This window comes from Coptis chinensis, chromosome 3 (assembly GCF_015680905.1).
Source record: "Coptis chinensis isolate HL-2020 chromosome 3, ASM1568090v1, whole genome shotgun sequence".
Taxonomy (NCBI): domain Eukaryota; kingdom Viridiplantae; phylum Streptophyta; class Magnoliopsida; order Ranunculales; family Ranunculaceae; genus Coptis; species Coptis chinensis.
In genome coordinates, this window is record NC_141458.1 from 92533640 (window position 1) to 92558933 (window position 25294).

Consider the following 25294-nt stretch of genomic DNA (forward strand, 5'->3'; position numbering starts at 1 on the left):
TGTCTCTTATTATTGGATTGAGCACCTGTGAAAAAACTTGACTAGTGATTTTAGCGACATTAAGTGAAACACGTAGGATGATCCAAAACCGGTCACTTATTAGATGTTTAAACAATAAATAAATTAGTCTACCCTCAACCATTTTACCGAAAAGACAGCTGAGAATTAATGAGAGGGTATAGTTTGCATTCTTTGCAAAATGTTAGCTGGATATGGAATCCATAACCTTACCAAAATACGGCTTCCATAATGTGTCATAAAACGTTCAGTTGTTTACCAAGAGAAAAAAGAAAACATTCAGTCATTCATGCATTTCTGAATGTTTATAGCAAGCAGCAACACAGTTTGAAGAAAAGCGTCCAAATCCAACAGGATAAACAACACGCCCTCGCAAAAAATCAGACCTTGTGCCGTTTGTTTCATATAAGCTTTCGTTGGACACAAACAAAATTAGACTGCAGCAACACTCTTTTCATAATAAGCATGACAGAGATTTGGGAGTACGTGAACCGCCTAAATACAATTAGTGTCCTTAGAGCACCTACATTTTACTTCTATTTTGACCCGCAAAATGTCCCTAAATTTGCTGGTAAAGCAAGAGCAGCCTTAAGATTGGTGCATGAATTTCACCAGTCACAAATGGCATACAATGTTTTTTGGTCCATTTACGACATTAGCCTATTCATCAGAAATTCAGAAGTTCCAAAAAGAAAGAGACAGAAAGAAATAGAACAATTCACCTAGTGTTTTATACTTAAAGAATGTCTTTTGTACTTTTATTACGTAGCATTGTTGTCAGGACATATATGCAAGAATGTATCAAACTTATTAAATTAATGAAACAAAGATATTCCATGAATTATCTTCATTCCTTTCCCTTTTTTGACAATGTGAAGGCCATAGAAAGACAAACTTCTTCTTCTTGGAAACAGAATAATCAGCAAATAAACTAATAGATTTCGACCCTATCTTAACAAATAATACTACTTGTTTTTAATACATTGGTCTTTTTTTTTTCTATTCAGACATGTTTGCAAAGTTGAAATACAGGACAGAAGTTCTATCGAGTATATTTTTCTATGTTAGTGACTGTCAATGTCATTAAATTTAAAAATATTATGTACTTAGATTAGCATTTTTTACGTTATAAAATGAAAAGTGGTGTCGACGAGTCGTCGCCTGGCTGTTGTCCTGGTTAGGGGCACCAACCACTTACACCCTTAATCAAGGATTCATTCAGTGTTTATTATCGTCATCAACTTGACATAATGCACCTTAAGCAAGTCAATATTGAATTTTTTGGTTTTTAGCTTAGGACTTTTTCTGCGTTGTCCTTATGAGTATTGTTCCTCAAGCATAATGTTATAGGAATTAATTAGCTGTAACTCTTTCATTAATTGCTTTCCAGACACGATTGCGCGCACATTAGACACACAAACATACAAATGCCGTTTAAGCCTGGGCTTTACCATGGCTTTAACTTTGTGTTTTAATCATAAAACATGTTAAAATAGTTTATATATATATATAGTAAAAACACATTTCATTGATGTATGGAAAAGGAAGCAATTCAAACCATATTGCAAGGAGGAACTTGAAAGAGCTGACGACTAGTACAATGGGAAACAGGGCTGTCTTAGAAATCTATTCTAAGATAAAACATAAACGTTTCCTATTTTGCTTCTTTTTGTGTTGGAAGTTGGAACTAGTCATTTGCTTCTTTCACTTTGATGTCACTGCTGAGATAATCATTTCAACTGAAGTTAAGGCCGGTATTATTTGGTTTTGAAATCAAAGCCTTCACTTTCCAAGGAGATCATGACTTCTGTTTGGCATCTCCGAGAAGGACTTTCTGGCGAGCAGTTCTCTAGGGAAGAAGTTAACACGTTCATTCTTTAAGTAAGGCGCGCTCAACAAATTATTATTTATTAATTATGGAATCACTATCATAAACAGTAGTAATATTGAAGTACTGTTGTACCTTACTTTGTCCTAAGCTTGAGCACACAATTTCCATACATATTTATATGTGAAGCTAAATCGTTTGAAAAATATTATATGAAGCATTATTGCTGAAAATGTGCCAAATCAATCAAATTGATATGAAAGCTTGTTTCACTCACTGGTCGAATAGTTGACAAACAAGTTTCAAAATATGTCAACCAATTCTAACAAATCCCATATCTGAGTAAACCAAAATAATTTGTAATAAGAAAAGTCAGAAACATATATAACAATATTTTTAAATGTAACTCTTGTTTTCTGTATCAGAGCCAATCCATATCTCATTTTTGGTATTTCATTAGGTAGTGTTTGCCTGTTTGGCACGAATCTCCTCAAATTTCATTTATGCTCTGTTAACAGATAATAACCATATGCTGATATGCGTGTCTAATTCAAAAGAAGTTTAGACTAAGAAAATGTCCAAGGTGCCAGTCATTTTTCAAATCCGTCTTAATTGAACAAAATTTACATATTTAATATTGCTTTCGGAATTATTCAGATTTAATACAATTTTCTGAAGTGTTGTATTTGTTCTCGAGAACCCATTAATAAGAGACTGCATCCAGTATTATATTAGCTAGCTAATTTATACTCTTGTTTATATAAGGTGTTTACGCATATCCTAGAGGATGGTGGGTGCATACATGCTTCCAGTTAAAAATAAAAGAATAATTAAACCGAAATATATAAATATATATATATATATGCATCGATTTTGGGTTTTTGATAAATGATTTGAACTGAAACTAAATCACAGTCTGGAGGGGCCATTGTAATGAGTTTGGGAGTATCAGACTCAGACTCCTAGAGTCCTAGTAAACAGATCTACGGATCGCTTCACATCATCCCCATTCAATTAAAATGATGACATCCATTGTAACTTTTACTAGATCACACAAAAGCCGTAAGCTGAACTAGCTAGTAGTTATCAGTCTGTATCACAGAGAATAAAACATGATCAGCAGTTGTTCAGCACACTTGGGATACTTTGTAGTCTGTACTTCAAAAAGAGACTCCAAAGACTTGGTCAATCTGTTTCATCCTCTATATCTCTTTTGAGTCTTGGAGAATGCTGTTTTTCTATTTCAGGAAGCTGGGTTGATCCGAGTCCAATCTTCCCTGTGTACCATATGGTAATGGAATACTTGCTCTTTCAGGCCCACTCTCCAATAGGTGTGTGGCTCATTCCTCATAAACCATTGTTATTACATAGAAACAAATTCAAAATCCTAATCTCTTTTCAAAATTCAAAAATCCTAATCTCTTTTCAAAATCCTAATCTCTTTTCAAAATTCAAAAATCAAACATAGAAACAAATTAATACCAAATAACATATCTAATTAAATGAGGGTTTTCATATAGACACCACTGATTTTACCAAGGGCACCACACACTAACTACAAAACAAACGGATCCTAGAATTAGAACGAAAATGAATAATATTTTAAAATAGTTTATTAATAATCAAAACATACTTTTTTTTACGAAATTTTCTAATATTCAAAATCAAATAATAATGATTTATAAAATTTATCATTAATTGAAGATACTCATTGATTTATTTTATTTTAAAAAAATGATTGAATTATAAAATTTATCAAAGTATGAAGGAACCCCAACACAAAAACAAATAAGCAGTCTCATAATAATTTGCGAATCAAATCCATCATTTTTTCTCTACATTATTACAATTGAAATCAAAACAAAAAACTTAATGAAATTATTCAATCATGCATTTGAATATTCCCCCATTCGTTCAATTTTATGGAAGATGATTAAAATTTTGAATTTTGTTAACATTGAAAATAAAAGACACATTGATTCAATGGAATGTAAAATAAAACCAAACTAATCAAAATTAAATTAATCAATTTTCAAATAGTGCCCATTTGGGTGGTCTTAGGATCTGTTTGGTTTTGTTTTGTGGTGGGAAATAAGTGGTGTCTTTATGAAAACCCTTAAATGACTAATGCCAAAATAACAAATAAATTAAAAAAAAAAAAACTTGCATATATTTCCACAAACAATTCAACCAAAGAAAAAAAGAAAATAAAGAAAAATAAACCTTAGAGCATCTCTAGGTGGTGGTAGCATACTCTTCATATTTGAAGAATGCGAATGAAGAAGTTGGTCGCAAATTTCGACCAACTCTAGGTGGTTGCAAATTCGATTACCAAAAACAACCCCGCGACATTAGCTGTCGTAGCGGCAGTTTGTAATGTAATGTATGTATAATTTGAAAACAACCCACGCGACATTAGGAGTGGCGTGCAAGTGAAAAAAAAACCCCTACGCGACATTAGGAGTGGTGCGCGACAGTGCAACTGGCGCGTGTAGTGTTGGTCAAAGTCAAAAAAGTTGTGGGGCGACATTTGCAATGGCGCGCGACATTACCAATGTCGCGCCGCATCCACATCCAAATTGCCAAATTTGCGAACAAGAATGCGAACAAGCAGGTGATACGACCACGAATGCGTCCACCTAGAGTTGGAATTCCGGGAAATTCCGACGCATTTCTTTAAATTTGAAGAATGCGACCACGAATGCGTCCACCTAGAGATGCTCTTAACTCTCAAAAGATTTTTTGACATAATCATCCAAACATTTGTTTAAGTCAATAGATAGATAATCATATAGATTTTTTTTTTCCATTCAAAATTAATGTAAACTAAAGTGATAAAAAATAAAATTTGTGACAAGAAAAATAGTGAGGGGATTGAGAATGACGAAGGTGAATTTTTAGGGCGTTGAGTTTTATTTTTTACTTTTTTACTTTTCTTTATATTTTATCTATTTTTGTTTAATTTGTTTGTAGAAATATAGATAAGATTTTTGTTATTTATTTGTTACTATTTCGGGTGTTAGTTATTTAATAGTGGGTGTTATTAGTTATTTTTTTGTTTCTATTTTTATTATTGGAAAGAGAAATATAATTTGGATGCGCTCTACCCTATAGCAAAACAAGCAACCGCTTAGGACCCCCAATATGTTCTAGCCCATGTACAGTCCATTATTGTTTTATTGCAAAAAAAAAAATCCATTATTGTTTTTCATTTATTTTAATTCGTTATATAAATGTTTTTACATTGGAAAATTTGAAATTAGAAAATCGCATTTAAACCTCTTCGTTTCCCTCGTGTTTTCGCATTCTCCAAGGCACGCCTCCATAACTAATTAAACTTTTCATCACCCTATGACAAATTATCTAAGGCATTGAAGCGAGCACTTCAATCTTATCTCTATCATTCTTTTGTCTTCTTTGGTTTTTCTATATTGTTTGATTTGGTGTAGAATTTTTCTTCTTCTTCTTCTTCTCTCTCTCTCTTGTGTAAGTATTTGTTAAATAAATCTATTGAAATTTCAAGTTTTCATTTGGCCATGATCTGCTACAGTGTTCTAGGTGTAGGACAATTTTTATTATTTCAGTCTTCTTCATGTATTTACGGTGTCTTGTGTTGAATCTCTATGTCTGTGAGGATCTCCCTCACAACACTCCTATGTTTCTACTTCACTTTGTATTTTTGTTCTTAATTTTTATCAATAAAATTCAATTATAAAATAATAATAATAATAATAATAATAATAATTGTGAGGAGACTATTCAAGAAAGAAAAAATAAAATGTTATGATCAATTTTTACAATAATTGTTATTTTCTAAATTTTTTGTTCAATAAACTAAGGATTTGCATTCATATGAAATAACGTAAACAAATATATAAGTAACAATTTTATTGGAACTTTGCTTAGGCCCCGATTGCCTAAAATTGCTTCTATTTGGATGCCAGTAAGATATGGAGTCCCTATTGAGTTATTAAGGGAGTCTAAATAGATTTTTTTGACCCTATTGAGTTATTAAGGGAGTCTAAATAGATTTTTTTGACCCTATTGAGTTATTAAGGGAGTCTAAATAGATTTTTTGAAACCAAAATTGGAGTTATAACTGCTAACTACACATTATCCTTTGTTGGCTATACCCTAGTCTTAAGACTTCGAGCTCATAAAAGTGTAGCTACAAGGATATAACATGACAACAAACAAAACAGGGTGGCCGTATTTATACTTCATGGATACAGGATCTAAACCCAATACAGAATTTGCAGCATATTCTAAGAGAGAATCAATGTCGTGATCACAATACAACAAAGATATTTGTCATTAAGTCAATTTCTGCATTCAAATATAGAACATAGAATTCCATGAGCCATATATATATATCTTTCATCCCCTTTAGAGAATCATATCCTACATCTATGTGTTCCATCGAAGAAGTTGCCTCTTGTGGATACTGTTTAGCTTGCTTTATATGTTCTAATTAACTCGAAAATTCTCGATATCCATGCTATATACTACATCCCTCTGAATAATTATTTCCTCCCTACGTATAGTAGCTTGTATATACTTCAATTTTTTGTGCTCTGAAATCATGCATACGGTAAACTATTAGTGTTCAAGAACATCATGTGTTAGGGCATCTCTAATAGGGGGTGTAAAATTACACCTCCACCTAGGCTCTACGTAGGTGCCATTAGGATTTTACACCTCTAATTGTATACTATTGTATAGCTTATAAATATCTACACTCTATACTTTCCAATGGAGAAGTGTAAAAAAAAAATAGATTTTAAACTCTGACGTCTCTCTTTAATTTAAACTGGGACGTCACTTTAAGTGACGTCCTAGTTAAAAAATTACTTTAGAATTAGAAAGGGACGTTACTCCAAGTGACGTCCGAAAATTATTTCACTCAGACGTCAGTTCGAGTGTCGCCCGGACTTTTTATTAACTAATAGCGAGAGGGGGAATTTCCCACCCTTTCTATTAGCTAATACACTATTACCTACGGTATAACACTCCCATTGGAGAATTTTTTTTTTTTTTTTTTTATATTTGGGGTGTAAAATTTCCACTCTATACAGTTTACACCTCCCATTGGAGATGCCCTTATATTTTCTATTTACACGTACGTGAAACAATGCCTTATTGGGACAAACATAAACTAAAAAATTCAGAAGTACCTAATAATGGCTAATTAGGAATTAAGGAAGTGATTAAACAATCATAAAAAACGTTGTTTTAATTTTCATTTTGTTACTTTCACAAAATTTAGCCCAAAGCAGCTCATTCAACATTTCCATACCAAGATTGCCTAAATGCTGCATTCAACTACTTTAGCAGTATTGCTTGAAGTTTTAATGAAAAATAGATAATGCCGTGGCCTCGTGTGATATAGGATAGAATACCTATGTTCTAGATGATTCTAGAATACTATTATTAGGAGTTAAGTTATTTCTTACTTTGTGGCGAATTAGAATTAGTATTAGTTTCTATTTTGTATTGCTTAGAGTCTAAGAAACCATATCTATAAATATGGCTTATCGAGTATTTTGTAAACAAACTCATTATGATTATTATGATTTGATTATTATTCAAGAATGTCTCAATTGAGTTATCTTTGATATTATCTATCTTTTTATTCTAAAACTATCTTTTTACTCATCTTCTTTTACTTATTGGTCTAATTCGTCAATATTAATTTCTTATCTTTCTTTTTCATTTCTCTACAAATCGAGATTTCCTTATCTCTTTCTTCAAAACCTATACCTTGTTCTACATTATCGTGGTCTCTGTTAACTGGAACCAGTACACCTTAACGATCTGATAGTAAGTCTGCTATAAAGAAAAAAAAATGTATGTATGGAAATGCGGTTGTTGGATCGAAAAGATTCATAATTATGATCCGATCGAATTAATTAAGGCCGGTATATGCCAAATATATGAGATGGACAACACTGTTTACTAGGACTGCAAGAGTGGTATCAAATCTGGGAGAATAAAATGCCTTGATGAAAGAGAAGACAAACAAACAGTTGATCAACACCAAAGGGAAAATCAAAACTTAGTACAAAATGTGCATGTGTGCTTCATCAGATGCAGTAAAGTGGAATGGAGAACATAAAAAAATTAATATCACAGGGCTACATGAGGTAAGAATGATGAATTCTGGGTGTTCAGCTCTTCTTGTTGATACTGAAGAATGGGAATAAGTATAGGAAAATGCAGACAATTCAGATACCCTAACTGCTAGAGTTGATCAAGGTGTTGCCAAAATGTTAAGGCACTTTTTTTATATATATATATATATATGGCCGCCTTATTGGGTGTTACAAGTGACAATGTGACTGACACATGTAAACTAGACCCATATGTTAAAGAAAACAGTACACATGCCTCTTCTAGTGCAACCAGATAGAATTAAAAAATCTCTATAACCATCACTGATGTGCATCAGAAGTAGAAGAATACAAACCCAGATGGAATCTCACTTTAATGGAAAGAATGTAACAAACTGTGTACTCAAGCAGTGTCATATATAAGCTTTAAGTCCCTTCCCTTGATACTCAAATAAAATCAAATTCAAAATGCTTATTTAGTTCCAAGGAATAAACTCAATTTGAAAATAAGTATAACATAAAATTTACACCACTCATGTACATGCAGTTACTGCACTCCAAGGTACCTCGACTCCTCGAATGCATATTCTTGTATCACCCCTTGTTGTAAAGCTTCGTAATTGGAGATGTGAGGAGGATATACAAAAGCCCCCATGTCGTCCCAGCTTGTGCTTTCTGCAGATATTGGACCATTGCTCACATTGTCCATACCAACTCCATAATATGACTCTAATCCGTCTGATCTCTGTGCGTTGCTACATATCATCTCATCGTGCTCAACTGGAAAACCGTGTAATCCTTGCAACATGTGCACGCTCGCTCCCTCGTAACCACTGTTCAACAATTTAGAGTAGGTACTGTTCAAGGAGCTCATTGAAGATGAAGAAGGCAATAAATTAATGGACTTCTCATTGAATTGTTGGTCCCTAGAGGAAATATCGAGTGGGAATTGAAGATTATCAGTCTTTGCATTGTCGTTTTGCTGTTGATGATCATCAGAAAACCTTCCCCCGAGCTTAATCAATAGCTTCTTGAGAGATGCATGATCATTAAAGCGGTTGTCTTGGTTAGGATATGGTGTAGAAATGGGCATCGGCGGCTCTGGCCAGTATGGAGTTTGCATTCCAAGGTCAGCATATATTGGGATATCACCGCCATTCTTCATGTCTTGCTTTAGGTAACTCGCTCTACGAGCCTGGTGTTCCTTCCTTTGCTTTCCCAACAGCTTCTTCTTCAACTTTGTGTTCCAATAGTTCTTAATATCATTATCAGTACGACCAGGTAATTGTGCTGCAATGATAGACCACCTGTTGATAAGAACAAACAAAAGTGTAATTCAAAAAAGAGTACATGCAAGCATAGGTTTCGCTTTGAATAAATTAATAGTTGCTTATTTATGGTATTGATCAAGATGATCGAAAACCTGAGTATGTATTGTACTAGTAAATGAAGCTTACCTGCTTCCAATATTCAAGTAGAGGTTGCAAATTATGTGATCTTCTTCTTCAGAGAAACCTCCATGCTTTAGATTAGGCCGAAGATAGTTCAACCACCTAAGACGGCAGCTCTTCCCACATCTCTTAAGGCCTATAGTTACCAAAATCAAACATAAAATCATATATGCAATATATTGAAAAGGAAGCATATATACAAGAGAAACAAATAAATGAAGGATATCAATGGTTGATCGAGCTGCATATATACCGATCTTTTGTGGCAAGGCGATCCAATTGCCGCCGGTACCATGCTGTTCAATGTAGTCCTTGAGCTTTGCATCTTCTTCAGGTGACCATGGACCTTTCTTAACATTGGCTTTGTCACAACAAGGAGCTCTCCCCATATTTTCTTTGTGGTCCTAGTTGTTTGGTCAGGTAGATCACTTGGCCGGTTAGTTTTTGTTGAATGAATGATAGCGTTATATGAATATGAGAGAGGGAGAGGGGAAGTGAGAGACAGAGACAGAGACAGATGAGTCAAGGCTTTGAAAGCGGTGTGGGCTAAAGATGAGCCTCCAGTCCCATGTATTAAAAAGTAAGTATAAGAACTAGAAAAAAGTAGAAGAATTAGAAATGCCAGTACAGTAGAACAGGGTTTTTCTCTTTGTCCAGAATCTCTAGTGTATCTGTTGACATGATCAAATATAACTCTGCCTGTCTCAGCCTTTTGGAGCAATGTTTCTCACTCTGCCTGTCTCCATAGCCTTTTGGAGCGAAGTTTCTCCTAAGCACCTACTCAGTATTGTACTATTAAAGCTTTTGTTCCAAATTTCCAATCCAATGCAGTCGCCTATCTTCAAAACTTACCAACATCATGTGAATCATATATGGTCATTAGTATATTCTCATAAAATGTGATGGACACTGAACCATTGCATGCTTAGATGAACAATTTTGATCTTGAATTTTACATATGAAACATGTCAATGAAGGGGTATGTGTAAATCACATCAAGCAGTACCACTATAAAACATACAGCAATCTGAAGGTATATAATTCATACTATAGTACCATAATGATCACAGTAAAAAGTTGCGACATCCACAGTACCACACAAAACATACATCGCTATTAGGGGGTAAGCCGTAAGGCGGATATTGATATATTCACATCTGATTCGAATTTGTATTTGAAAAATTGGATATTATCTAAAAATTTCAGATGTCGGATTCGAATAATTTTTTATGTCCGAACTGGTTTTGGATACTACCATATCCGTATCCGATAATATCCGATCCAATTTTAAAAACTAATAATTATTGTATATAATTAATTTATTAATTGTGTATTGTATAAAGTATTATATAAAATTATAAACTAATAATATAAAACTATAATAACAAAATAATAATAATAAATGACAAATATATATATACTAGTTTTTATAATGGTAAAATAAATTATTCAAAGAAAATAAAATTTTAATTAATATTAATATTTGAATCGGATTTTTTTTTTTTGGATAGCGGGGTTTTTACGAGGTGATACCCCATTCCATTAAAATAAAATTAAAGGTAGCTTTTTTACAATCCATGCCACATATTGGATATCATTATAAATCCTCATATACAATTTTCCTAATATCCTCCGAAAAGAACCTAGGAATTATATCAATCTTCCTTACATTGGGTACATTTTTAGCTAAAGCATCTTGCCACGGTTTGTTTGCTTCCCATACACACATGAAGAAGTTTAAATTTTGATACTATCTACTGAAGATTCAATATTTCTAACAAGCTTTGGGGCAAGATCTTGCCCTTACCCTTCAAATAGGACACCAGGTTGTTTGAGTCTTCTTGCTTTAGGGACATAATCTATAATTATATCTATGTTCTCTCCATATAGCCTTTACCTTTAGTGCCGCCAAACTTAATTAAGATCATCAAGCCCATCCTCCAAAGTCCCCTTGTAAAGTGTCATCCAAATTAGATGGTTCCCATCTACATTACGTGGTGGAAATCGACACTCTTTCTTCTATATTCACTCTCAGACATCGTTCATTGCTTGTAACTCTGGTTCCATTTTGGTAGAATGGAAATCAATTTGGTTCTCGATCCAGGTTAGCTTTAGCTTGTAGAGTATTTGCTTGTTTTAAAAATCCTTTTTGGCCAAACCCAATAGATCATTCCATTCCATACAAGCTTTAGTGCATCTTGCTTTATCCCCTTCCCTTTTGTTATCTTGCATCATTCCATATTTGAATCGGATTGGATATTATATGATTCAGATATCCAAAATCGGATTCGAATAGAATTTTTAATATCCGTCAGATTCGGATATCATTATAAAATTTCGGATACATACATATTCGAATATTCGAATCCGAACCTATCCATTTGCACCCTACATCACTTTATCTGAAGGTATATTTTTGAGGCTTCCCATACACCATGATCGCAGTAAAGAGTGATACTATCCTGAAGATCCATATGACACGGTGGGAAGCGTGGAGTAGGTCTGTACTTTAGGGACATAATTAATTATATCATGTTCATATATAAGCTAGTGACTTAATTAAGAATCCTAATGTAGCAAATTAGATGGTTGCCAATAACCCCATCTTGTGGATCACTATGAAATTAAGGGGAAATTATATCTCTTTTGGTAGACTGCCAAATGACCACATTTGGCGACAGAGTTTAGATTGATTTTTTTGGTTTTTAGACTTCTATTCCCCCATTTCAAATTTAAGGGAAATTTTAAGTTAAGACTTGTTCTTTAATTTCCCCAAATTGGTCTCTCAAAATTAGGTTCATTCCAAACTTCGCCGTCTAAGGGAATAAAAGTTTAAACTATCATCTAATTGTGAAATGTAAGGTTACCTATTTGGGCCTGGAAAATAAATTCAGTGTACAAGGGGATCCACATCAAGTCATTGTTTAAATATAAATATGTTTTTGTGAGGCCCTTATATCCATAAGGGTCAACTATTCGAACAGGTTTTGGTGTAGTGTGGGCGTGTGGCATAGGGAGGGTTCGCTCTACGTCTTGTGGTGAGGCCGGAGAGGGTAGTCAGACTCTGACTAACCCCATCTTGTGGATCACTATGCGTTTTTAGCTAATTATATCTCGTTAAGACTGAATGGCCACATTTGGCGACAGTGGGATTAGCTGTTTGAGGACTCGAGAATCTATTCCCGCTTATATTGAGAGAGAATAGTTTAAACCTCGGACGGAATGAAAGTTAAGGTTAAATTTTTAAAAATCGAAAAAAAGGTTGGTCTCAAGGATTTCGGTTCATTCCCACCTTCGCCGAGGTTTGGGGAATAAAAGTTTAAACTATAATATAATAGTTATAAAGTAAGGTTACCTATTTGGGCCTGGAAAAATAAATTCAGTGTACAAAGAGATCCACATCTTCTCATTGTTTTGATGTTTTTATTTGTTTATTGTTGCCTTTTATCACCAGCATCATCATTTTAGTTAAGGGGTTTCAAAATAAAACTCAAGGGGCTATTTAGGTAATTTTACACGTGAAAAGGTAGTTAGGACATTTCACAAGGAGATGACAGTCAAACTGAATTGACTTAGATGGAGTCTGAGTTTGGGGTACTTAGTCACACAAACCCCCCCTTCGCTCCCGCTCAAAATCCGCGTTCTCACGGTTTATTTCTAAAAACGCTATAAAACCGCGATCTCAAAATTTATAAACCGCGTTCTAAATATTTTGAGACCACGCTTTTATAAAATCAAATCCGGCACTTTCAAAAACTAAAACCCACGTTTAAGAAAATGAAAAACCCAGCTCTGTTAATAAAAAAACGCGATTTCAAATGGTCGAGACCGCGATCTTGGGGACGATTTCACAAATTACTACAACAACTTTTCGATTAAAACTAAAATATGATCTCCTCATCTATCTATTTTAGCAAATATCATACTTCTGGAGAAAGGGGAAAGCTTTGAACTGTTGAAATTGATTATTGAATAAGCTTTTTTTGTCTTGATAAAGAGCTCAGCATCTTGATCAAGAAGGTAAGTTTCTTCTTCTATTTATTGCATGTTTTTCAGTTCTCACGGCACTAGTGCACTTATTCTTCTTCTTTCTATTTCGATTTTAGTAGTGAAGTTTGTCACTTTACAACCCCACTTCACACTTCACAGCTTTTGTTTGGCTTTGTCTTCTTCCTTATGCAAAGAAATAAAGATCACACACTAAAAAATACATTTGGCTTTGGTGCCATTCAATAGAATAGCATTTAACACTTCATGTATTACCATTATTGTGCTGACTTGTGAATTTTGTAAAATGAAAATTTATTTACACTTCACACACTTTGTTCTACCAAATTTATAACACTTTACACTAACATATAGTTCTGTAAAAATGGTGTAGACTGAAATGGACGAGTACGAGGAAATTGATCCAATTTTTGTCGACAATCTGAACAATGAGGGTGATGGCGATAAAGATGAATTTTCATCCACTCCTTTGAAAAAGTATGTGAAGTTTCTTGAAGTCCGAAAGGGTGGTGCCTGCAAGTGGATATGCAATTTCAAATGTAAAAAGGATCCTTACACTGGTGCATATTCATGTATTAGAGCTCATTTGATTGGCTTGTTACCAGGTCAGAAAGCACAAGGTGTAGTACTTTGCTCAAAAGTAAGTAAAGAAGAAAGAGATAAAATGAAGAGAGAAGAAGAAGAAGCTAATAAAGTTCATGGAGGTAGCAAAAAGCATCCTATTCTAGTAACTCCAATAGTTCCTCGGTTGGCAACACAAGTTCGAGTATTTTGGGTTTGTTTAAGGTGAATGCAAGGAACGATGTCACTGCAATGATAGGTAGTTTCTTCTATGCCAATGGCATTCCCTTCAATGTAGCAAGGTCTCCTTTTTGGTTTGATATGGTGAGAGCAATAAATGAGGCTCCTAAAGGGTACAAGCCTCCAAGTTCAGAGAAGATAAGAACTACACTACTGGACAAGGAAAAGTACAAGGTTGAAAAGGCTTTAATGCCTTTGAAAGAGCAATGGGCAACACATGGACTATCAATAGCCGATGGGTGGACCAACATTAAAAATCAGACATTGATCAATGTGATGGCTGTTTTCGGAGGTAGAGCAATGTTTCTTCTGGTGTTGTTGATTGTTCGGCGAGGAAAAGACAGTGACTTTATTGTTGAACTTTTGTTGACAGCCATTGGCGTGTTGGTACATATAATGTTGTCCAAGTTTTAACCGATAATGCTTCAAACTGTAAGAGTGTTGGAGAAATTATTACCGCAAGGCACCCTCATATTTTTGGTCCGGTTGCATGGCACACATTGAGCTTATTGATGAAGGATATAACTAAGACAAAGGATTCAACACCGTTATCCTTTATTAATGATACTTATGAGCGTGCGAAATCAATTTGTTTATACATAAAGCATCACAATATGGCTTTGTTCATCTTTCGCACCATTTTAGCCCTAGAGGTGATTCAAGTGAAGAAGACGAGATTTGGCTCTCACTACATTATGTTGGAACGAGTTGTTCGAGTGACAAAACATTTAATTAGTTTGGTTTTAAGTGATGAGTGGGAAAAGATCAAGAAAGGTCGTTCAAAGAATATCGAGCATGAAAAAGTGAAGAAAACAATATTGGACGATGAATTTTAATTTGGGAAAAAGCAAAGCTTATAGTGTCATTTACAAAGCCAATTTGGTTAATGATTCACTTTTGCGATTCCGGCAAGGCTGTGATTGGTGAAGTATATCAAAGGATGAGTGATATGTTAAGTGAAATTAAAGAGGCTCTACTTGATCATTGGGAGCTAAGTGATATAATGGAAGACCTTATTAATTTTAGGTGGGAGAAGATGAATCGTCCGTTGCATTGTTTGGCATATGTGCTCACCCCACACTATTACTCCCAAGCTTGGTTGAGAGGTACTTACTTATTTTCAGTAAATGTTTTCCAATTTTGTTAGTTATATAATATGGTGAAATAGTATTTGATTACTTGTATATATTGGTGTGAATGATATTCTTAATTAGGTGGCTCAAAGAAGAAAGCCTCATGCTGATCCATACGTTGATCAAATTTATTTGAATGTGGTTGAAAGAATGGTTAGTGAACCATTGGAAAGGGTAGTGATAAGACAACAACTAAGTGACTATCTTAGCAACAAGGGAACATTTGCTCGACCTCAAGCAATTGCAGATAGAGTGACAATGTTGGCATTAGCTTGGTGGGATATGTATGGGGTAACAACACATGAACTTCACAACTTGGCACTTAAAGTGTTATCCCAAAGCGTTAATACTTCTTGTGCAGAAAGAGCTTGGAGCACTTATAGTTACATTCATAGTGTGAAGAGGAACCATATGAATGCTGATCGTGCTGAATCTTTGGTCTTTGTTCACTATAATCAACGACTATTGTCACGTTATAGGGCTGACTATGAAACTTACAAGAACTGGGATGTCTATGCTAATGAAGTTCATTTGGAGAATGACATTGAGGGTGTTGAAGAAAGGGAGCACAACTTGTTGTATGATGCTTGTGTTGCCTCACTTGGAAACATTAATTTGTCTTCTCAAGCTGAAGGGTCCTCAAGCAATGCTCAAGAACAAGGTCAGCAACAAGGTCAGCGTGAAGAAATTGCACGTGGAAAGAGACCACGCGAAGGGTGATTGAAATAGTTGGTCTGGTCTCATTTTTGGTTTAGATTAAAAGCATTTAGAAATTGCTTTTCTTTTGTCTAATATTTTAGGGATAAAAGTCATAGAACTAATTAGACATTCAGAGTTTCAGACACATGACATGGTGTAAATGTGTAATCCCTTTGTTCAAGTCTTACTAACAAGATTGATGGGAACTTATATCTTTTTGTTTTCATTTTGTAAACTTATATTATTCTCAATCTTTTGGAATCAATTACGTACATCTTTTTGTGATATATTTGTAATGTCATGTTGTAGCCAAGACGCCAAGTATTAAATTATGGTGAAATTAGTATATTGTAATACTTCTCATGATCATTGAACAGGTAATTTGGCACTAATGGGATGCTATCTTTACATTTATTTGCATATATGTATCTATTTTAATATACTTGTATAGGCGCTCCGTATGCGCTCTAAAAATGGGAGCTTCTTGATTTAAGCGCTTCGACGCTCTTGCTCCCGCTTCCGCTCTTGCTCTCGCTCTACGGTCTGGTGACTAAGGTGGGGGAAGTCTAAAAAACCCGTTTTTTTTTTTTTAATAAATAGCACTTTTATTATTGGAGAATGATAAGAAGTACTAGAAATGGACATACCACAGACCAGAAAGACCTCCCCTCTAATTACCATACCCATCCTAAGCCCATTTAGCCCCCCCAAGAGATAAGTGACTCAAAATGGACTTGTTTCCACTGCGAAAACCTTGACGATCAGTACCACAACAAAGCTTTGACTAATCTGTCGACTCTCGTATCACATTGCCTGAGCCATATTTGATGATGAATATTAGTCGCATGGAACTAAATAAAGAAAGAGATAGACCAGTTTATCAATAGAAACTGCTTTACCAATTTATCAGTACTAGTTGAAAATACAAGAATTAATTAATAGCACTAGAAGGGGAAAAAAGGTCGGGCAACCCTGGCAACAAGTGACAAGCTTACAATTAAAAACAACAGGGACTTTTGAATGATTTTTTTTTTTTTTTTTTTTTTTTTTTTTTTTTTCTAAAGGTGATTTTGTATTAATTAAAAATAGTGTTACAAGGGAACAAAAGAATTATAGACTCCATTACACTAGGGGATGAACCTATAGTAAGTTAAGTCCGGATTTTCTATCTTTTTTAGGAATGGTGGTTTATGATTCCACTATTGTTTTTGACCATTTGTTCAGCTGCACTCCCTTGTTGGCACTTGTATCTGCTGGTGAAGTGAAGCCAAATGCTGGAGTGTTTGATCTTGTCCCATTGTGCTCTCAATTTCCATAGAACCTTGTCGGCTTGAAATGCTTTTGCAGCTGCGACTAAATCAGTGTCTACCCATATGTGTTGCCACCCTTGTTGAATTGCCATGTTTAAGCCCTCTATGACAGCTGTGCATTTTGCCTCATAATTCGTTGTCACTCCTATTCCTCTTATGTAAGTGCCTTTGACTGTACTGTTGGATACCAATCGAACCCCACTACACTGATAACTTGTAATATGAATTCAACTACTACTCCAGACAATTCTAAATATTCCCTACAACCAACCTAACATGCCCAACTCTCTAAACAACTATTAACAAAAGATAATAATGTAAAGAAGTAAAAGCATACCACAACACAAAGATATATCGTGGTTCGGCCAATGGTGCCTACTTCCACAAGAGCTAATCCTTTTATAAAGTGAGAAGGAAGATTACAATCACTCCTTTCAGTCTCTCACCTTACTATATCACTCCTCTCTCTTTACAGGCTTGTATTTCTGTAAAAGTTATTTTTCAATCTTGATTGCTTTCAAGATTGGGTTTTCTCTCTCTTGTGTTGCCTTAGTTTGTGTTGCTTAGGTTTTCCAAAACCTTGTTTCTGTTTATATAGTAACCCGCAATCTTGCGGATTACTGTAGCAACCAGAAACTATGAAAATAGATATGGGCGTGGGCACGCCTTGGGCAAGGCCAATGTCAAGCGCGCGTGCCCTCAATGTACTATAAGTTGTTCACGGCATGGGCGCGGGCACGCCTTGGGCAAGGCCAATGTCGAGCGTGCGTGCCCTCAATGTACTATAAGTTGTTCACGGCATGGGCGCGGGCGCGTCTTGAGCAGGACTAATTTGAGCGCACGCGCGCTCAGACTTCTTTACGCAAACAAAACTTCTTTCTCTCCTCATGTGATAGATAACTCCAACAATCTCCCCCTCCCGAACAGTGAAGGGGGATACCTCCATGAAATTTCCAAATCAACAGGATGAGTGTGCTACCATTCCGGCGGTAGCAAAACAAACATCAAACTTACCTTTCGGTAAGACTTTGGCCATCATATCTGACCCATTCTTGTCGGTATGGATCTTCTCAATACATAAATGCTTGGTCTTCGAGTACTTCTCTAATCCAATGATAATGCACATGTATGTGCTTGGATCTAGAATGAAAACTCGGATTCTTGCTCAAATCGATGGTACTCTGACTGTCACATAGAATTACAAACTGTTTCTGCTTTAGCCTTAGTTCGTCGAAGAACCTCTTCATCCATAACATCTCTTTGCAACACTCAGTGGCTGCAATATACTCGGCTTCTGTAGTGAAGAGGGCAACACACTTTTGCAACTTAGATTGCCAAGAAACTGCTCCCCCTGCAAAAGTAACCAGATAACTGGAGGTGGACTTCATCGAGTCAACATCACCTGCCATGTCTGCATCAGTGTAGCCTTCAAGTAAGGGTTTACTTCTACCAAAGCACAAACACGATTTGGAAGTGCCCTTGAGATATCTCAATATCCATTTAACACCTTCCTAATGCTCCTTACCCAAATTTGACAGAAATCGACTTACAATACCAACGGTGAAAGTAATATCCGGTCTTGTACACATCATTGCATACATCAAGCTGCCCACTACGGATGCATAAGGAATCTTTTCCATCTGACTCTGCTCATGCTCACCCTCTGGACACATCTCTTTAGTCATGTGGAACTGGCCACCAAGCGGACAACTGACTGGCTTCGTTTGATCCATGTTGAATCTCTTCACCCTTTGGACACATCTCTTTAGTCATGCGGAACTGGCCACCAAGCGGACAACTGACTGGCTTCGCTTGATCCATGTTGAATCTCTTCAACACTTTCTCAATGTAGCTTTCTTGAGAAAGCCACAACTTCCCACTCTTTCTGTCACGAGTGATCCGCCTCCCAAATATCTGCTTTGTTTGACCTAAATCCTTCATCTAAAAGAACTTACTCAAGTCTTTCTTCAGCTTGGATATCTTGTTGATGTTTGGGCCAACTATCAACATACCATCCACATGCAACAAGAGAACTATAAAATCCCCATCTGGAAATCTCTGAACATACACACAATGATCGAAAGTAGACTTTTTGTATCCTTGCTTCGCCATAAAGGAATAAAACTTTATGTACCATTGTCTCGGTGTTTGCTTCAACCCATACAAACTTTTTATCAGCTTGCATACTAGGTGCTTCTTGCCTTTGACCTCAAACCCCTATGGCTGGTTCATGTAGACATCTTCTTCAAGGTCTCCATGAAGAAAAGCTATCTTAACATCTAGCTGCTCAATCTCTAGGTTCATACTTGCGGTCATACCCAATACCACCCAGATAGAAATCATCTTTACTACATGAGAGAAAATTTCATCAAAGTCAATCCCTTTCCTTTGACTGAATCCCTTCACAACAAGGCGAGTTTTGTGCCTTGGGTGTGGATTATTCTCCTCATGCATGACTTTGTAGATCCACTTATTCTTGAGAATTTTTCTTCCTTTCGGTTTCTCAACTAACTCATAAGTGTGATTCTTATGCAAAAAATCCATCTCATCATGTATGACCTTCAACCACTTCTCTTTGTTTGTACCTTCAAGAGCCTCTTGATAGTACATATGTTCTCTACCATCAAATAGTAAAATATACGTTTGTGGTGGATACCTAGTTGAAGCTTGTCTCTCTCTGTCTGACCTCCTTACCCCATCTACTTATGGCTCAGGAGGATGCACTTCTGCTTGCTCAGGTGGTGTTTCATGCACTTCATCTGCATCTTTTATATCAATAGGTTCTATCCCATCATGAGCAATAGGATCATCATCATGAGTTTCAGACCCATGGTTCTCTGCATTCTCAATGCCTTCTGCACGTTCCACAGTAGGAACTTCTGGCTCTGAATCAACAAGATCATTAGTGAAAGCTTGTAACTTCTCACCATCCTCAAAGTCTGCTATGGTTTGGTCTTCCAAGAACACAACATCTCAACTTCAGATTACCTTCTTGTTAATCGGATCATAGAGTTTGTATCCAAACTTTTCATCCCCATAACCCAGAAAAATGCACTGCTTGACTTTGTCATCAAGCTTGGATATCTCATCTTTGGGAATATGAACAAATGCCCTGCACCCAAATACCCTCAAGTATCCATAATCAACCTCTCTACCTGACTATACTCTCTCTGGATAATCACTATTTAGAGGCTTTGACGGCGATAGGTTGATCACATGCACGGCTGTACGCATTGCTTCTACCCAGTAGCTTCTAGGTAGCTTAGAGTGAGACAGCATGCATCTCATTTTCTCTACAATGGTATGATTCATCCTCTCAGCTATTCCATTCTGTTGCGGTGTCTTAGGAACGGTCTGCTCATGACGAATCCCATGACTCTTGCAATACTCTTCAAACGGCCCAATGTACTCACCCCCATTATCTGAGCGAATACACTTCAGAGGTTTCCCTGTCTCTCTTTCCACCATGCTATGGAAAGTCTTGAACACGCCAAGTACTTCATCCTTGGTCTTTAGACTATATGCCCACATCTTTCTTGATGCATCATTAATGAGAGTCAAGAAGTACAAAGCTCTCCCTGTGGGACTTTACATTCATAGGACCACATAAGTTAGTGTGAACTAGCTCAAAGACATTGTCCTTTCTGTGAGACAGGAATCTTTGGAAATACACCCTATGTTGCTTTCCTACCAAATAGTGAGTACATCAATTTAAATGTGTACCTTTTATGTTTGGCAAGGCCTTTTGCTTGGCAAGAACTTCCATGCCTTTTTCTCCCATATGACACAGTCTCTTGTGCCATAGTTCGGAGGAAGCTTCTTCTTACGCACAAGATTCATTCGCTTTTACACAAACTAGCTCAGATCTTGTAAAGAGAGCAAGTTTTCTTCCCTTTGGCTGCTACAATGGAATCTCTGCTCAGTTTCCATACCCAGTTACCAAAGGAGTTTAGAAAGCCATCATCATCTAACTTTCCAACGGGAATTAGGCTTAGCCGAATGTCAGGGACATGTCTTACATCCTTGAGTGTCAAGGTGTAGCACACACCACAATCTGACACAATTCCCACTAGATCGTCGACTAGTGCGGTAGTATCTCTGCTTGTATTTTCGTTCCTCTGTACCATGTCTTCATGTATACAGTTATTCTTTTCATCTCTCTTCAGTGTTCTGCACTCATACCTGAAGTGACCCTTGGTGGCATAATAGTAATATTGTCTCTCTGCCTTAGGAGTTCTAGCTTCACCCTTAGATTTGCTTATGTCACACCTCTAGAATGAGATGGTTTTCTGCTTTTACCTCTCTCCCGCTTCTCTGTGACAAGTATCTCTGAGTGAGAGGAGCTACTTCTTGAACCTCTTCTTGTTTCCTCATTCAACAATGCCCCGGTAGCCATCTCCATGAAAATAACTCCATTCTTAGCGGCTCCGTTAAGAGAAATTGTTAACGTCTCCCAACTTTTGGGTAGAGAGATTAATAGGAACAAAGGTTCAACTTCGTCACCCATATTAATCTTCATCAAATGCAACTGATTGATGGTATTCTGTAATTCATTAAGATGCTCAGACATTGAAGAACTTTCTTTGTACTTCGTGTTGACAAACTTCTTAATGAGCAGCACTTTGTTTCCGGCCGACTTCCTCTCATAGAGGTCTTTGAGTTTCTTCCACAAGCCAAAAGCCGTAGTCTCTTGGGATATATGGTGAAAGACATTGTCGTCAATCTACTGTCTAATGTACCCTATTGCTTTTCTGTCAAGCTTGCTCCACTCTGCCAAAGGAATCGCTTTCGATTTTTCTCCCCCATTCTCAATGGGTTGTGCCAAGTCCTTGCAGTATAGCAAGTCTTCCATCTTGGTTTTCCAAATGATGTAGTTAGCTTTATTCAGACTAATCATGCGAGTGTTCATAGAATGGTCCAACTCTACAAATTATTAAAACTCAAATCTTCTCTCAGAAATTTCGTCAAACACCTTTTGGATAACATCCTAGGTTAATCTAACCTGGCTCTTATACCACTTGTTGGGGTTAATACCGATATCAATCGATCCCCCGATATCAATCGATCCCCACTACACAAATAACTTGTAATATGAACTCAACTACTACTCTAGACAATTCTAAATATTCCCTACAACCAACCTAACATGGCCAACTCTCTAAACAACTATTAACAACAGATAATAATATAAAGAAGTAAAAGCATACCACAACACAAAGATATACCATGATTCGGCCAATGGTGTCTACTTCCACAAGAGCTAATCCTTTTATAAAGTGAGAAGGAAGATTACAATCACTCCTTTCAGTCTCTCACCTTACTAGATCACTCCTCTCTCTTTACAGGTTTGTCTCTCTGTAAAGGTTATCTCTCAATCTTGATTGCTTTCAAGATTGGGTTTTCTCTCTCTTGTGTTGCCTTAGTTCATGTTGCTTAGGTTTTCCAAAAACTTGTTTCTGTTTATATATGCGGTTACTGTAGCAACTAGAAACTACGAAAATAGACATGGGCGCGGGCGCGCCTTGGGCAAAGCCAATGTTGAGCGCGCGCGCCCTCAATGTACTATAAGTTGTTCACAGCATGGGTGCGGGCGCGCCTTGAGCAAGACCAATCTGAGCGCGCGTGTGCTCAGACTTCTTCACGCAAACAGAACTTCTTTCTCTCCTCATGTGAGGAATAACTCCAACATATACCTTCATGATCCCTGAACACCACTCCCCATCCTGCTATGCCCGGATTGCCTCTGGCAGACCCATTTGCATTCATGTTCATAATACCTCTAGGAGGCAATTACCAGTAGCATTCTAGCATTTTGGGCGCCATTCTAGCTTTAGTATTCAAGCCTAGGTTCTTCAGAGTATTCATATCTATAATTATGTTGTCCATATGTTCCTCTAATTCCCCATAAGCAACTCTAATAGCTTTGCTTACTATAGACCCATGATGTTATTATGCTTCCACATCTGGCGTTGTCATATTGGATAATATGTCGAAATTTCTGCGCAAGCTTTCCAAAGGCGCAAGAGTGCGTCTGTCCTTACAAACTCCCATCAAGTAATTGTAGATTAGAAAAATATATGCGTCGTGATGTGATCACAAGAAAATACCATGGCAATTGATCTTCAATTTACAAGTTTATATATTATAAAACTCGGTACCAATTAATTTCCTCTGAGAAACTCTGTACTCGTTTTCTTCAAAGGAAAAAGTAAATAAATAAAAATGGTCCATTTGATTTGGTAATCAGTTTGCAACCCTTTTTAGATTAATTTGGTCTGTGTTAAATATTTTTTTGTAATGGCATGAGAGATAGAAAAATACATGGTAGGGAAGGACACCTAGTCAAAGCATGAGAGGTGTGTTTTGGAGGCATGGAATACATGGTATGGTACGATGTAGTATTATGTACTAAGAAGATGAGATTATATTGAAGAAACCACCTTACTATCACCATCATGGCGTCACTAATTTGACCTAGTTGCTTGTGTCGTCTTCTTTCAAATCTTTCCTTTCGTTTTCTAGATTATAATGGATTTGTATTTTTGGGCAGGCAAAAGCAGCTTTCTAAGCGTTTAAAGCATGATCAAAAAATCGAAATTGACAAAACAAAATAATTTGGGTTGGTACCCTCCATTCCCCATAAGAATACAAAATATACTGGCACTTTAATATTTCATTCATGAAGACTTTTGCGGCCTGAAGATTGGTTTAATACATCATTGGAAATTTGGAACATTAGTAAACCAAAAAATATTCAACATATTTCGTGCGATTGTAACGTTCAGGTCCATTCCCGCGTGAGGTAGTCTGCATTTGGTATATAAAATATCAATACTAAACGATATAACATGTGTTCGAGTTTTGAAGGTGTGCAAATGAGCTCCTCTTAAGGCCTGTAGGTGGTGTTAGCAGAAGTGCAGAACACTTGATATAGATTTACAAAGGACAGGACATTGTAGATTTGCTTGTTTCAAATCTGAGAACACGAATTTTGCATTGTTGGCAATATGAAAATGAATATATATTTTGAAATTGTTTTTACTGCCACATTCATGATTATATATGTGCAAATAAATCTAATAGAAAACAGCTGAGACTACCAAAAGAAAATAGTTTGATCAAAGCTTGATCTTCATGCCTACTTTTGGTATGAGATTGAAACCAGGACTAGCTAGTAGTTTAGTAGACTTAAATTGTCTCTCATGGCCTAATATTATTTAAACTAGTTTAGTGAGAATTTGCTGTAAAATCTATATTGCTTTAAGTATATACGGCAGTCCACAAGATATTTCTCTCGACTCTTGAGAGGAAATGGTAAAGGGTCACAGCCAATATATACTTATTTAAGTTATATCTAAAGAGGACTTTGGGTTTTCCATACAGCACAATTTCACACAACTTTTGATACTTATTAAAGGTAAACAAAAAGGTTCTACAAAATAAAATATAGTTTAGTACGTTTTCAACACGTAAATAACATAAATAGTCTTCTAATCTCCCCACCATGAAACGTTGTCTATGCTCTATAATCCATATATGTATGTGGTTTTTCAACCATGGACCTACATTCTTTGACAAATCTCTTTTAACAGTGTCATTCCTAAAGTACAGCTCAACTCAACTACCCTCTCAAGGTTCTTTTATGTTGGGTGTTTCATTGAACCTATCTTTCAAAAAGAAGTTTAGGGAGAAAATTTAACTTTTCCATAATAAGTTCCATAATTCTTGAACAAAATGTTAAATAATTTTAAAAGTCAATTTGATTGAGAGCCTATCAGTTGACTCTAGTCAACTCATTGAGTTACACTTTATGAAATTGTTTAGTGATTAGTTTTGTAACGGTGCCTTTTGCTAAATCATCCACAATCAACTTTAACTGTTTATTCAAATCATCCACAGTAAAACAATGACCAATTGATAGTGTTGATTGATTACA

At 36.1% G+C, this 25294-nt stretch overlaps 1 protein-coding gene across 1 annotated transcript; it reads right to left on the reverse strand.

The window, feature by feature from the left end:
- Positions 1-8303: 8303 nt before the first annotated feature.
- LOC147511677 (transcription factor RAX3-like) lies at positions 8304-10190 on the reverse strand. Its single transcript, XM_086603369.1, has 3 exons — positions 9661-10190; positions 9414-9543; positions 8304-9263 (listed from the first exon to the last, which is right to left on the reverse strand). The coding sequence occupies exons 1-3, from the start codon at positions 9794-9796 to the stop codon at positions 8504-8506; spliced, it is 1026 nt and encodes a 341-aa protein (XP_086459495.1). The 5' UTR covers positions 9797-10190; the 3' UTR covers positions 8304-8503.
- Between the last annotated feature and the right edge of the window lie 15104 nt (positions 10191-25294).

Excerpts from the sequence above, each read along its gene's own strand:
- LOC147511677 (XM_086603369.1), bottom strand. The coding sequence starts at position 9,796 with ATGGGGAGAGCTCCTTGTTGTGACAAAGCCAATGTTAAGAAAGGTCCA. Across the intron at positions 9,544-9,660 it reads CGCCTTGCCACAAAAGATCG|GCCTTAAGAGATGTGGGAAG; the intron begins GTATATATGCAG and ends TGGTAACTATAG. Across the intron at positions 9,264-9,413 it reads TACTTGAATATTGGAAGCAG|GTGGTCTATCATTGCAGCAC; the intron begins GTAAGCTTCATT and ends TCTTATCAACAG.